Source organism: Staurois parvus, unplaced genomic scaffold (assembly GCF_062004578.1).
Source record: "Staurois parvus isolate SC_StPar_1 unplaced genomic scaffold, SC_StPar_1.0 ptg000340l, whole genome shotgun sequence".
NCBI lineage: Eukaryota > Metazoa > Chordata > Amphibia > Anura > Ranidae > Staurois > Staurois parvus.
The window spans coordinates 4,283,752-4,298,526 of NW_028318136.1; the positions used below are offsets into that span (position 1 = coordinate 4,283,752).

The 14,775-nt window shown below is 39.4% G+C and overlaps 1 protein-coding gene and 1 long non-coding RNA gene across 2 annotated transcripts in view; one reads left to right on the forward strand and one right to left on the reverse strand.

The window, feature by feature from the left end:
- The window catches only part of LOC149456963 (uncharacterized), a 129,019-nt gene that overhangs the window by 84,057 nt on the left and 30,187 nt on the right, over positions 1-14,775 (reverse strand). The window lies entirely within an intron of this gene.
- Positions 1-14,775, forward strand: part of TGFB1 (transforming growth factor beta 1) — a 71,456-nt gene that overhangs the window by 42,275 nt on the left and 14,406 nt on the right. The window contains exons 2-3 of the mRNA XM_089684257.1: positions 4,866-5,032; positions 7,817-7,934. Coding sequence (XP_089540383.1) covers positions 4,866-5,032; positions 7,817-7,934 — 285 coding nt within the window. The remainder of the gene's footprint in view (positions 1-4,865; positions 5,033-7,816; positions 7,935-14,775) is intronic.

Here is a 14,775-nt window from a genome sequence, read left to right on the forward strand (position 1 = left end):
TTAAACTTCTATTAGATTGTTTTTGCTGACTGTAACCAATTGGAGAGATTTTCCTTAATTTACTGGCCCATAGACACAGTAGGAAGTGAAAGGGAATTCTTTTCTTATACAGTTGTCACTGTGGTAGCATAGGAACACTTTCCCTCTACACGACAGGGTTGCTAAACTCCCTCATACTATCCAAGACCAAAAATAAAAAAGTTTAACCTCCCTGGAGGTATTCCCGAGTGTAGCTCGGGGTAAAGTTTCAGTACCACAAGCGGTAACCCCCGAGCTACACTCCGGAATACCTTGCAGCGTTGCTCCGGGATCTCTTCTTCACTTACCTTGTCCTGCGCTCCTACGATGTCCCTCCTACAGTGTCCCCGGCAATGTCCTCCGGCCAATGCCGGCATCTGTCTTCTGGGTTCCGTTCCCTGCGACGTCAAGACGTATGAGGTACGGAACTGGAGGGAAATTTAAAAATGTGAAAAAGTGACATTCACTAAATACACTAAAATCACATAGTAAAACATTACTGTATCAAAGCATTTCACATACATTTTGTCCCGAGTGCTTTGTCCTGTGCCCTGCCTGCATTTTTACTGTTCTTTCTGCCTGGAAACTGAGAAACGTCCATGGCGTACAAAAAGCGTCCCTTTAGGTCAAAAGCGGTTTTAGACCAGCTAGAGAACAGAGATAGTAAATTAGAACCACTTGGAGAATTGAGTGATAATGATTTGTGGGGAAATTCGTCATCAGACACTGAAAACGATTTTGCGACTTTGCTCAGTGATGTGCGAACTTGGCGTTATATTTCAAATTTTAGTGTTTTTGGTTTGATTATATTATTGAATTAAATTTATTATTATATTATTATTTTTTATGATTATTTATTAAATTATAATTTATGATTTCATGTTTCAAATTTTAACATACCCGGGATGTTTACTAGACTCTTGTTCGGACAGATTTCAGTGAGTTATTCCTAAAAATTACAGACCTACAATAAAAAAATACATATTTCCATGCAAAAAAATGTACCGCTTTGAGCACAGAAATATGGACATAATCAGACCACTAAGGAGGCTACAGGCAAATTTGTCTTTATTACATTTTCAACAAATTAACAAAACAAGGCATGAGAAATAATGAAAACAAGTTCAAATAGATGAACATAAAAAAAAAAATCACAGATGTAGCAATGATCCATGTGGATGGGCGAAAATGATTCCAAACAACAGAAGGAAGGAAGGAGCAATAACACAGTAACACATATTACGGAGATATGAAAAAACAGTTTCAAGGGGGGCATACCCAGCAAGATGTATGAAACAAAATGAGATAGCTCTGTATGTATATAAAGCCTGTATAATAATAATAATATGACCAACAGTATAAACCCAAACTGAGAAAAAAGAGAAGAAAGTATAAAAAGAAGAGAAAAAAGAGAAGTCAGTTGTAGAGATGGTGAAAGATGAGAAGAGAGAGGGTCGGGAGACGGGATCAGCAAAAAGCAGAACCAAGGTGTTCCTCCACCAGTATCCCACTGGGGTGACCCCTCTTCCCGCACCTGGGTGCAAGGCTCAACTCCATTAGGGCACGACAGGGAAACACATATCATGGAGAGTCAAAGAAGAGGAGCAATGGAGTTGAACAGACCACAGTAACTTATGTTCCTCATAGGTATCATTGGCAAATGCCAGCATGTCCTCCATACGCATGATAAGCACATTAAGCACAAAAACCCAAATCGGAAGAGTCGGGGGAGTGTCCGTTTTCCAAAAGAGGAGTATCAATTGGTGGGCTGCAGATAGAAAGAAGCGCAACAGACTTTTCTTTTGTGTTGCCGGTGAGCCCTGTAATATAGAGAGTAGAGCAATCTCCGGCAAAGGGGCGAAGGACTCACCATAGACCCTGTTATACACAGCAAAAACCTGTCGCCAGAAGGGTTGTATTTGGTCACAATCCCACCAAATATGGAGCTGTGTACCAACAGCCAAAAATTACTTAAAACCCCAAATAATTAAATATTTTCTGAGAGCAGAGACCCTGTACAATAAAATGGTGGGTGTTGCAAATTTTTATGTCTTACAATATTTGTGCAACTCTTTGTCAAATGCAAACAGTTTTGATTGCACAAAAACAGTATAATACACAATATTTGGTAAAATATAAAATAGGGATTGCTTCGGGTTACATAGTTACATCATTAGTCTGGCTGAAAAAAGACAAAAGTCTATCCAGTTCAACCATTTAAAAAAAGAAAAAAAGTTATAATCCTATACCCACAGTTGATCCAGAGGAAGACAAAAAAAACCAGTAAAGCATGATCCGAATTGCTCCTTCAGGGGAAAAAATTCCTTCCTGCTCCCCCGAGAGGCAATCGAATATTCCCTGGATCAACTTTACCTATAAATGTTAATGGGTAAATAGGTCTATTAGATCTCTAATGTCACCTCTACCTCCATTGCATCTATTAAAGCACAGAATGTGCTTGGGTGAATTCCTGGAAGAATGGACAAATCCCATGCTGGGCTATTGTATTACCTGCACAGCAATTGCAAATGATTGGATACAGTTGGCATGGTAAGACCAGTTAGGAGGAGGAATATGGCTCACATCAATCTCAAAGGATGCATCTAGAAGACAGTAAGTTGACTGAACACCTGAAGACCCGGAAGTTCTGAACGTCAAGGAGTGGATCAATGCGTTTTGAATTCAGCTTGCTTCTTCAGGATCCACTCACTTGGATTAGTTAATGATTTGGCTGACAGACAATGATACAGAGTTAATAAAAATCTTTGTACACATATGTATATATACACATAGAAACAAGAAACAGCCAATATATAAGTAGCCATTTTACAGTCAGAGAGCGGAAAAGAGGAAAAAAGTTGAAAGCAAAACGCGTTGATCCACCTCATTACCTTGGTATAAAGAACAAGCAATATTTGTGGTTTATTAGACCTGCAACTGTAATACTCATGATTTTAATGGAATTTTAAGGTCATAAAGCTGTATATGCATATGCAGTATGTCTATGAAATGGCACATTTAAAGTTCCTTCACTCAATCCTCCACAATTATACACAGGGGTTGTAGCAAAACTATTCCAATATTATGGACATTGATATAGAGCCGGGTTCCTGGTTGGTCCCTTTTGCAGGTATAGCTATGTAAAATATAAGTGTCTGTACTGTTTCAAATCCAGTAAAACACTGTCTCACCTTGCTCTGCTCATGCTCATTTGCTCTCTATATTTTGGCACTGTAGCAAAAATGTAGAGGCTGATCAGCTGAGAGCCTAAAGATTTACAGCTGCTCAGGGGCTCTGAGCTTCAGAAAAATGGTAGCCTCCAGCAAGAAGAAACAGGGACAATGCTGGAGGCAATTCACAGCACACACTAATTTTGGTAGCCTAATGCGGAATGTATGTTCCTTTGCTAAAACCATTCTTTTTTTATCAAGTTGTTATGGGTAACATTCCACTTTAATAGATTAAGATCATAGAGACTGTTCTCTCAAGTGACTTATTCATTGAGCTTAGAGAACAAGTTGATGCTGTGCTCACTTCAATCATCCAATCATGTGACAATAAAATCCCTCTTTTCCTTTAAGCTATATAAACTCTCACTTTGCAATTTTCACTTGTTTAGTAAATCCTATTCCTATTGCCTAGTTCATTTTGATAGCAAATTTAAAATTTAAAAGTGACACCTGGAGGACAAAGAGCGTATTGGGTCCCATAAATAAATCAGGTTAAATGAGAAGCATATCAAATACTATTTTTGCATTACCTAAATGGTGAAAATCTGTTTTATTTTAATACCTTTTTTTTCTTTTGCAAATATCGCCTCAAAATCATTAAAGTAAATGTTCAACCTCACTGTCACAGTAACGAGTGGACAGGACAATGACCAAAAATCTACAGCAGGGGTAAAGACAGCAATAAAAAGCTGACAAGGTTAGCTTTCCCCTCCTCTGCTGTACAGCTTGGTCTTTTAAAGTTGAAATTACCAGACTTATGCAGGCCATAGATGGGTCGAAAACCGGCCATTTAAAAAAAAAAAAAAAAAAAACTCGGTCGGCGTTACCACCAACGGTAAAAAAAAATCAGCTGATTTTCGTCCCGTCTAGGGCCGGCATTTAATTACTTCTGTCCCTGCAGAGAGCTCAGCTATTATATTTGACATTAAAAAGTATAGCTGTTGCAACATTGTATCTATTTGTATCCATTTCGAATACAGATGTTTTTATTTGGATACAAATAGATACATTGTTGCAACAGCTATACTTTTTCATGTCAAATATAATAGCGGACTGGAATTCTTATTCTTCTTTTTCTTCTTCTTCTTCTTTTACTTGCAGGTCATGGCTCATGCACAGATTTTTTATCGGTAAAAAGATCGGCCGATTTGCCCATCATTGCCGTGAAAATCGGCCGATCAGCAAAATCGACTGATTTTCTTCCAACTTTATCTTTAAAAAAAATGTGCCAAAATCCAGAAAAACGGATGACCAATTAACCCAGTAACGGTGCGAAAATCGGCCGATTTTTTTTTTGGCTGAAAAATCAGCTGATTTTCGACCCATCTATGGCCTGCATTACTCGCAGGATCACCAGGTGAAAATAAAGGGAAAAAAAGCTAAAAAATTTAAACTAGTACAGCCACCACATCTAAGAAGAGAACTGCAATATATTACTTTTTTGGGGAGTTTATTACTGCCTTAAGCATCACTGCACTCATCAAGACTCATATCTGACAGCAGATGTGTGAGTGTATGTTCTCTAACAGGCCAACAGTAGATATTTATTGTACAAGGGTCTATGTGTGAATGGCAAAATGACTTATCCATAGTTTGTTCTTATGATTATCCCTACAGAATTTACTGAAGTTAAGCCCAACGAGTTCCTATTCACCTTCAACATGACCCAAATAAGGGAGATTGTGGTATCTAATGAAATGTTGCACCAGGCTGAACTGCGAATATTTCGGAAAAAGTCGACAAAAGCATCAACGAGTAGAGAGGTCAGAGTGGAGCTGTACAGGGTGAGTCTATGGGGACACCATTGGGGTCATCAGCACTATTACTGTATAAATTCACTTTAGTGACCAATGTGACATGTTGCTTTTAGTCAATAATTCAAGTTTCTTTTAAAACTGTCCAAGGCAACAATGGTTGAAGTATACTTACCTTGTGGTGCCTGCAAAGCTTTTAGCTTCTGAAACATGGCTCGGTTACTTGGGAAATTTGGAACAACAATTTTCATTCCTTATACACTAAATGGACAAAAATTTGCTCCAAAATGTTAGGATTGGATTCACAAAGACAGATTCATCAATACATGGTTTGATGGGTTTGTATGGAGTAGAAATGAGCTTGAGCATCCTTCAAACTCATCTTTACCTGTACCTGGGTTTCCAGATATTTTCCAACGAGCTGTAGGTGGAGTCATTACCCGCCCGGCAGCAGACATAAACAAATGGGGCAGGATGTTGGTGATGGTAGTGTCCTTATAAGGACACACGCCCAGATTTAGTCATTGACTAAGGGCATGCCCATATTTAGTCAATGTAATTGACTAATTATGGGCATGTGTCCATATAAGGGCAATGCCATTGATGTTGACCTTGTATGTCATTAACTAAATATGGAAAGGTGTCCTGACATCACCAACATCATGCCCATTTGTTTATGTGTGCTGCAGAGCAGGAAATGACCCGGCCTGCAGTTCATTGGTTTAGAAGATAGCTGGAAGCCCAGGTTCAGGTAGAGATGAGTTCAAAGAATGCCTAAATTCATCTTTCATGTGGAGGAACTTGAATGACCTTCACAAAGCCCATACCTCAACCCTAGTGAACACCTTTGAAGTAAATTGAAACACAGTGTGAGCCAGGTCTTCCCATCCAACAAAATCTTTTTACAAAAGTAGATTGTTACAGCTACCAAGGAAGGACAGGAAGCTACTCCATAATAATGCCTACGGTTTTGGAATGGAATATTCAACAAGCTCATATAGGAGTGACAGGTGTCCACCAACTATTGCCCATATAGTGCATAAATTAAATAAATATCTGAATAAACCTGTGAAGGTTCTCATTTATCCAGGTCATGGTATAGCTAGTAGTAGTTGGTCACATTCAACTGGACTTGTTCTGTAATATTGAAGACATGAAGACATTTCATAGTTTGTCCAAGCCACTTCTTCACTTCCAATGAGTACGAGAAAGATACTCCAACATTTACATATATCCACAGCTTGGGACAGCTTATGATACATCACTACAAGACCTTATTTACATGTCATTATTGAATGTTGTGGAGATAGTGCTGATCAGGGGTGGACTGACCATTTGGTAACTCAGGCACTGCCCGAGGGCCCGGGGTCAGTAGGGGGCCCCATGAGATGCCCCTGGTAACTTTTTCATAGGCTTTTTTGAGTTTGGGCAAGGACACAGGGGCCCCATGATCCCCTATTGCCCGGGGGCCCCATGAGTTGTCAGTCCACCAATGGTGCTGATTAAATAGATTCCTTCAGGATAAGATGTCATACCAAGATTATGTGGTCAGCAGAACCTTTTTAAATATGCAGTTGGAACTTTTATTAACAATGCAAGTCTTATTGAGTTAATTCCTGACATTTCACAACATACAGCTAAAAATATTTTAAAAGCTTTACCTTTTATCAGTAAAAATCAATTGTTGATACCGAGTCCAATGACTTTGTCTAGGCCAAGATAATGTCCTCAGTCTGCTGTAGGCAGATGGAACATTTCCACAGTCTTCTCAAACTCATTATTTGACCATAATTATGTGACTTTTCAGCAAGTCAGATGTGAGGCTTTAGCAGGGGCTGATCTGTGTCAGACATCAGCTGGTGACCCCGAATAATGCCTAAACAAAAATGGATCTGTCCTTCTGGAGAGAAAAGCAGATGAAAACAAACTTGCACAGCTCCAAGGTCCCTGCTCCTCCACTCTGATAGTAACTGCTTTGCCACTTAACAAAAGTGCCAGCCCAGCTTGTCAGCCACTCATTAGAAAGCAAAGATAAACTCCAGATGGCCGTACTCTTTATTATCAAGCGCAGATTAAAAACATCATTGCCGTGGGGGACGGAGAGTGTTAACGCGTTTCGCGCCATCTAAACACATAATTGTAACTAATGGTGATTAAGTGATTTGAAGGCGCAAAATGTATTAACACTCTCCGTCCCCGATGGCAATGTGATGAAGCCGGCTAAAGAGTGCAGCCACCCAGAGTTTGTTTTGTTTTCTAAAAAGCAGATGAAAGTTTTGTCAGGAGTACTGTGATATATCTCTTAAGAAATAATGAATACCTGAAAGTGCTATACTTTGAGCCAGTTCATACCACCTACATGGCTAAAATGCCACATTTTACATTACATACTTTTTTTTTTAACTTTATTTAAATGCATGGCATTTCATTCATTTCTATGCACTGCAACTGAGCTGCTGTGTTTAGACATGCAGACAGAAACTGAATTGCAGGTGGGTTGTGATGGAGGGACAGAAAACCATAGACATGGTGCAGATTTCCACACTGCAGCCCACCCCAAGGGCAGCGTTTAAGTGTAAACAATTGTTTTCTTATGGAGATCTAAATTTTTATAGTACAGATAACTGCAAATCTCTGCACAAGTGTGAACATGTCTTTACACTTTGTTTAACATCCATGCACATAACATAAAAAAATAAATATTCTGAGGCTACATTCAATTTAAACATTGCATTAGGTTTTCGTATACATTTTAAAATAATGTTTTTTTTTCACTGCAACCAATTAAAATTCAGGGTCTCTATTCTCCCTCAGGTTGTCAGCAATGGCTCTCCTCGATTTCTTGATAGCATGTATGTATGGATAACAGATGATGATGAATGGATTTCATTTGATGTGACAGAGTCTATAAAGAGATGGCTTGCTGACCCAGGTAAAATGCGTTATTTCTTTCATTGGTCCAGGTGGGGGGGTTCAAAAATGACCAGTCTGTGGTAGTATAGTTTATTATGAGAAGGTTTTTTCATGGTATTAATTTTTTTTATATAGATCGCATAGAAAATAAAATAGTTTTTGCATGATAATATTATTAAAATAAAGCGTGGTTTGTACAAAAAAAAAAGCATACTGTTATCCTAACCACTTGAGCTCTGGAAGATTTTACCCCCTTCATGGCCAGACCATTTTCTTTTCTATCTAGCACTTTAACTGGAAAATTGCTTGGTCATGCAACACTGTACCCAAACTAATTTTATATCATTTTTTTCACACAAATAGCGCTCTTTTTGGTGGTATTTGATCACCACTGTGTTTCTATATTTTGCAATATAAATGAAAAATTTTGGAAAAAAATCTTTTCTACTTTCTGCTACAAAACATATCCAATATAAAATAAACAAAAATCTAATTTCTTCATAAATTTAAGCCAAAATGTATTCTGCTACATGTCTTTGGTAAAAAAAAGTCCCAATAAGTGTATATTGATTGGTTTGTGTGAAATTTAGTGTCTACAAACTAGGGTATATATATATTAGAATATGTATGTATTTATTTATTTTAAAATACTAATATTGGTGATCAGCGACCTATTGTGGGACTGCAATAGTGTGGTGGGAAATCTGACACTAACTGACGATGAGGGGAACTGACTAACTGCCACTGACATCACCAGTAACATTAAAAAAGTGATCAGTGATACACTTTCACTGTACTAATGACACTGGCTGGGAAAGGGTTAACACCTAAGACGATCAAGGGTTTAAATATGTGCCTAACTATGTGTAATTTGTGTAGTGTGCTGCTTTTATGAAGAGATTTCATTGTTTCTCATCCCTGCCATGAATCATTGGCTGGGATCTGCTGCCAGATTCCCACTGTTTATAATCACACCGGGTGTCCACTGGGGGGGGGGGGGCACACGCCTTACACATGGAAGCAGGCAGAGACACACCAATACGTTGCTTTGGCTTCACGAGCTGCTCAACCCCACCATTGTGGGCAGATGGTCCGGAAGGGATTATGTAAAGACAACGTTATCAGCAAATCAACAGAACAACAACTGCAATATAAAAATTGCTCTGGTCCATAAGGGGCATACAGGTGTGAAAGCTGAAATGGTTAAAATGTAAAAAAAACCTTTTCTTCAATAAAAAATGGAGGAAGGCTAGAACACGTGTCAGATTATTATCACAGCCAGAGATTCATCCCCCATTCTCATGGCAACATAAAACGATAGGGAATCCAAAGGTCAGGAGAAATCTTCCAGTGGGGACACCAATTCAGGTGACAACTAAGAAGGACTTTCCACTCACTTTAGAGAGATATTCACTGACTAGGAATGAGCCGCAAAATCCGGCAAAATTAAATTCACCTTTTGCAAAATTATTCGGAATTTACTCTACGGTAACATTAATTTATTATTAGTAATAAATGTTATAAACATTATTTTATATAGCGCCTTTAAAGGTAGCTTCTCAAAGTGCTTTATTATACAGGATTTATATAGCACCAACAGTTTGCTCAGCGCTTTACAATATAACGGGAGACAATACAGCAACAATACAGTTCAATACAAGAGGGATAGGAGGGCCCTGCTCCTTGGGGCTTACAATCTAGGAGGGAGGGGCTAGTAGTACAAAAGGTAGTAACTGTGGGGGATGGACTGGTTGGAAGAGTAGACGATTCCATTATTAGCTGAGGGCAGGATAGGCTTCCCTGACAAGATAGGTTTTCAGAGATCGCCTAAAAGTGAGCAGAGTAGGCGATAGTCTGATAAATTGGGGTAGAGAGTTCCAGAGGATGGGGGAAGCTCTGGAGAAGCCCTGGAGATGAGCATGGGAGAAGGAGACAAGGGAGCTAGAGAGCAGGAGGTTGTGCGAGGAGCGGAGAGTGCGGTTTGGGTGGTATTTGGAGACAAGATCGGTGATGTATTTTGGGACAGAGTTATAAATGTATATATGTTATTGTTAATGTTTTGAATTTTATCCGTTGGGCAATGGGAAGCCAGTGGAGAAACTGGCAGAGAGGGGTGGCAGATACAGAGCTTTACAAGGAAAAAAAAGAAATATACAGAATAAAGCAATGGAAATAAAGGGTCAATTACATGAAAGCTTGTCTAAAGAAAAAAGTTTTTAGATTTGATTTGAATGAGTTTAGAGAAGATGACCCTTTGATGTTTTTTGGAATTAATTCCAGAGTTTTGGAGCATAGCAGGAGAAGGCTCTGTCTCCCACTGAGTGTAGGTGGGACATACAGAAGACCAGTATTTGAGGAGCAGGGGTAACAAGGGGACAAGGGAGTAGGTTGAGACAACTTAGGTCAGACAGATAACAGGGTTCCAAGACGTGAAGTGCAAGAGGATCTTGAAGTCTATGTGAAACCTGATCAGTAGCTAGTGCAAGAACTCCAGAATAGGGGTAATATGGTTTCTTGAACCAGGCCTAGTGAATATTCTGGCTGCAGAATTTTGTACATATTGTAGCAGATTAAAGCGGTAGTAAACTTTGTTTGAAAAAAAAATACTTGTCCCCCCGCAAGATAAAGGCATAATGTGCTAATGTACACATAGTAGCACATTATCACAGATGTACAGGACCTATGAAACAGTTTCTTCTAGCAGCGCCCTGTCATCGCTGAATACATCTCCACCCGATCTTCCTTCGGGGTTCACCAGCTCTGGCCACTTAAATGGCCGAGCCACGATGACTTCACTCCCGCAGGAGTCACGGCTGTGGCACAGCTCTCTCAATATGCGGCGTTCCATCCATTGAGAGCACAGTACGTATGCGCCGGTGACATCACTGGCTGTTTCATATGTAAATATCTCCTAAACAGTACACATTGAGGAGATATTTACGGTCAACACAGATATGCCTTATTATACTCTTACCTGTAGGTACAAAGCAAAAAAGGGAGTTTGCTCCCACTTTAATAATGGATTTAGGTGCACCAGTGAGTAGAGCATTGCAGTAGTCCAGTCAGGAGAACACAAATGTATGGATCAGCTTTTCAACTATGTGTGATAGCATTGGACGCAGCCGAGCAATGTTTCTCAAGTGGAAAAAAAAGATGTTCTGACAACATTTTGTACATGTGGATCAAAGGTTAACCCCTTGACGCCGATCGCATGCAAACATGTGGCCTCTCGGCGTCTGGGCCTTGATGCCGAGTGGCCGAATATATGTGTGCAATTAGAAATGACATATGCGCTGAGAGCGCGCGCCCTGCGCACTCCCAGCACGTATGTCCGTGGCTCCTGGAAAGGTCCCGATCGAAAGGAGAGATCATGGGGATTTCTGATCATGTGACAGCGAATTATAGCGGTCACATGACCCTAAAACCCCGACTTCTGAAACTCTTAATGATCGGGGAGGTTAAACTAGCATCAAATATCACCCCTAGATTTTTCAATTTAGACTGAATAATTACAATGCATTTTGCAGAAATTATGGCTAAATTTTGAAACCATATTCATCAAAATTTATATTTTTTTTCCTTTAAGCAAAATGTTGGCAAAATGCATTTGAGTCAAAGGAAAGATACACTTCTAAAAAGTTATACCAAGTAAATAAATGTAAGAAATTTTGCCAAATTTCACCGCTAAACCCTTCCTCTGGTTTCATGTTGAGCCTCCTAGACACAAGTGAGGGGAGATCTTCCCTACTGAGGCACAGAAAAGGGTTTTAACAATTTCCTACTCTTTCCAAAATTAGACTTACTTCATTTGGTAAAAGTGAAGTATTTCAAAACATTTTTTTGTAGAAATATTTTTACTTGGTAAATTTTCTCGTGCTTAAAATAGTAAAAAGAGTAGACGTTATTCCTTAACTATGGGGAAGCTTTAATATTGAAGAAGCCACTGTCAGGGTAGAGCTCCTGTGGATTTTATGATGGGTCTCAAATGCAAACGTAATTAAAAGCAACTTGTGTTGCTTTTGGCGATGAATTCCATTCTGATATAATGTTCTGATAAAATATACATTTAAAAAAAATTGGAAACATAATGGTGTTAAGTTGTTTTGGAACCATTTTTACGGGGCTTTTAGATATACATGTATAGGTTGTGCATAAAGTCTTATGTAAAACCCACGTGCCAATCATCTGCTGAATTTTACAGCCGTTAGCTGATAGAAGAGCTCGGTTGATCTTTGTCGTGAATAAGGAGTTACTGCGGGGCAAAACATGTCAGAGTAGTGGCAGGTATTACATACAACAGCCTGCATTTTGTGTCTGACGATGAGCCAACCTTCAGCCGCTTAGGCGCAGCCTACAGCCCACTCCATTCCACTGTGCATTTCTGAAGCCGTCTTGTTAACAAGGCACCTGTGGCAGGTAAGGCTAAGAAGGAGGTTTGACAAGTTCAGCTGTCATTCAGCAATTCAGAATCCAAATTCGTACATTTTTTTTAAACTGATATAATTGAGGAAAGATGATCTAAACTTACAACTTAAAGTGGTTGTAAACCTCAGACATGAAATATGTACAAAACATATCCCTCTATAATGTGTATTTATTGCAATTAAGAGCACTAAGTCTCATTTCTGTCTGCTGCTTTGTTCCTCTGCTATCAGCATGAATCACTTCCGACAAGTTTTCCTGACACCAAGAGAAAAATGTTGACAGGGGAGGACCTCCAGCAGATTGACAGCCTCAGCTCTGTTCCTGTGAGCTCTATGAAGGGGGGTGTGTCTCTTCCCTCCAATCAGCAATCAGAGATCTCCTCACTGAGCTTTGCAGTGTGTAACTTCAGCTCTCCACCCCCTTATTCTGAACTCAGACAATCTTTATCATTTCTGGACTTTGAATGGGTGTAGAAGAGGAAAGACAGGTACAACTTATGTAGGAGGATTAGCTTCATCTCTGTGTATCACCTGAGGTCAGTCACTTCACTAGTTTTATGTATGGGTTTACAGTCACTTTAAACGCTTGCTGATCGCATCACTTAGATGTAGGGTTGCCACCTCATCCCTTTAAACCCGAACACACATTAGTGATACAAGTTCTAAGGCTAATTTAATGCACAAAAGGCACCAAGTGAGTTTATTTACCACCTTAATCATCCACAGAACCTGTTTAACTAATATTATTATTATTATTATTATACAGTATTTATATAGCACCAACAGTTTGCTCAGCGCTGTACATTATAATGGGAGACAGTACACAAGACAGTACAGTAACAATACAGTACAATACACGAGGGGTTCGAGGACCCTGCTTCTTGGAGCTTACAATTTAGGAGGGAGGGGATAGTGGTACAGGAGGAAATGGCTGTGGGGGATGGAGTGGTAGGAAGAGTGGAGGAGATCTGCAATTAGGTGAGGGTGGGGTAGGCTTCCCTGAAGAGATGGGTTTTCAGGGTGCGCCTAAGGAGGGTAGGTGACAGTCTGATGGATTGGGGTAGTGAGTTCCAGAGGATGGGGGAAGCCCTGGAGAAGTAATATGTGTTTATGTGTTCGGATTTAAAGGGATGAGGTGGAAACCCTACTTAGATGTGCAATGGAAAGGCAGCTCTCCTGCTCTGGATCACATACCTAGTACGTGATTCAGCTCGTCCAGTTAGGGGGTGTGCACTCACACCGCCCTGGCTGTGCTGTGATTAGAAATAGCACAAGCTGATCAGTGATCAGTGGGTCCCAGCTATCAATCATTGGCCAGGACCCGCTAAGCAGATTGAGCTGTTGTGCCGTGATTGTCAAAGAGGCTGACAGGACAGAGCTCTGTGTATGTAAACAATACAGAGCTCTGCCCTGTCAGTGTTGATGGTCTGGTTTTTGTTTCCCTGCCATGCAGGGAATAAACATCTGCTTATCCCCTAGTAAAAGCACACACTGTACACACACAAAGCACGGTTAGGTATACAATTAACCCTTTGATAGATGTTATCCTCTTTCCAACCAGTGTCATTAGTACAGTGTTAGTGTATATTATTAGCACTGATCACTGTATTAGTGTCACTGATTCCCACAAAGTGTCAGTCAGTTAGAGTCAGATTGATGGCCGTACTATTACAGTCCCATTATAAGTCGCTGATCACCACCATTACTAGTATATAAAATAAATAAATATTCCAATATATATATATATACCATAGTTTTTAGACGCTACAAATTTCGTGCAAACCAATCAATATACCTTTTTTGTGATTTTTTTTTTACCTAAAATATGTAGCAGAATACATTTTGGTCTAAATTTATGAGTAAATCTGATTTTATATATATATATATATATATATATATATACACACACATTTTATAGCAGAAAGTTAAAAAAAATATATATATTTTAAATTGTCAGTCTTTATTTGTTTATAGCGCGAAAAAGAAAAACCTCATTGGCGATCAAATACCACCAAAAGAAAGCTCTATTTGTGTGAAAAAAGTTACATTTCATATGGGTACAGAGTTGCATGACCGCGCAATTGTTAAAGTAACTCAGTGCAGTATAGCAAAAAATGGCCTGGTCGGGAAGGGGATAAAATCTTCCACAGTGGTTACAGAGGAACTAAACTCATTGATTTAAAGTGGAACGTTACCCATAACAACTTGATAAAAAATAATGTTCTTTAGCAAGGAACATACATTCCACATTGATAATTCTGCTACCAAATTGAGTGTGTACTCTAAATTGCCTCCAGCATTGTTCCTGCTTCTTCTTGCTGAAGGCTGTCATTTTGCCCTTGAACAGCAGTAAATCATGAAGTGGAACTAAACCCATCTCCAAAAATAATTACATTCCTGGAATGCCGGAATTGCTAACTGTCACATTTGCTTGTG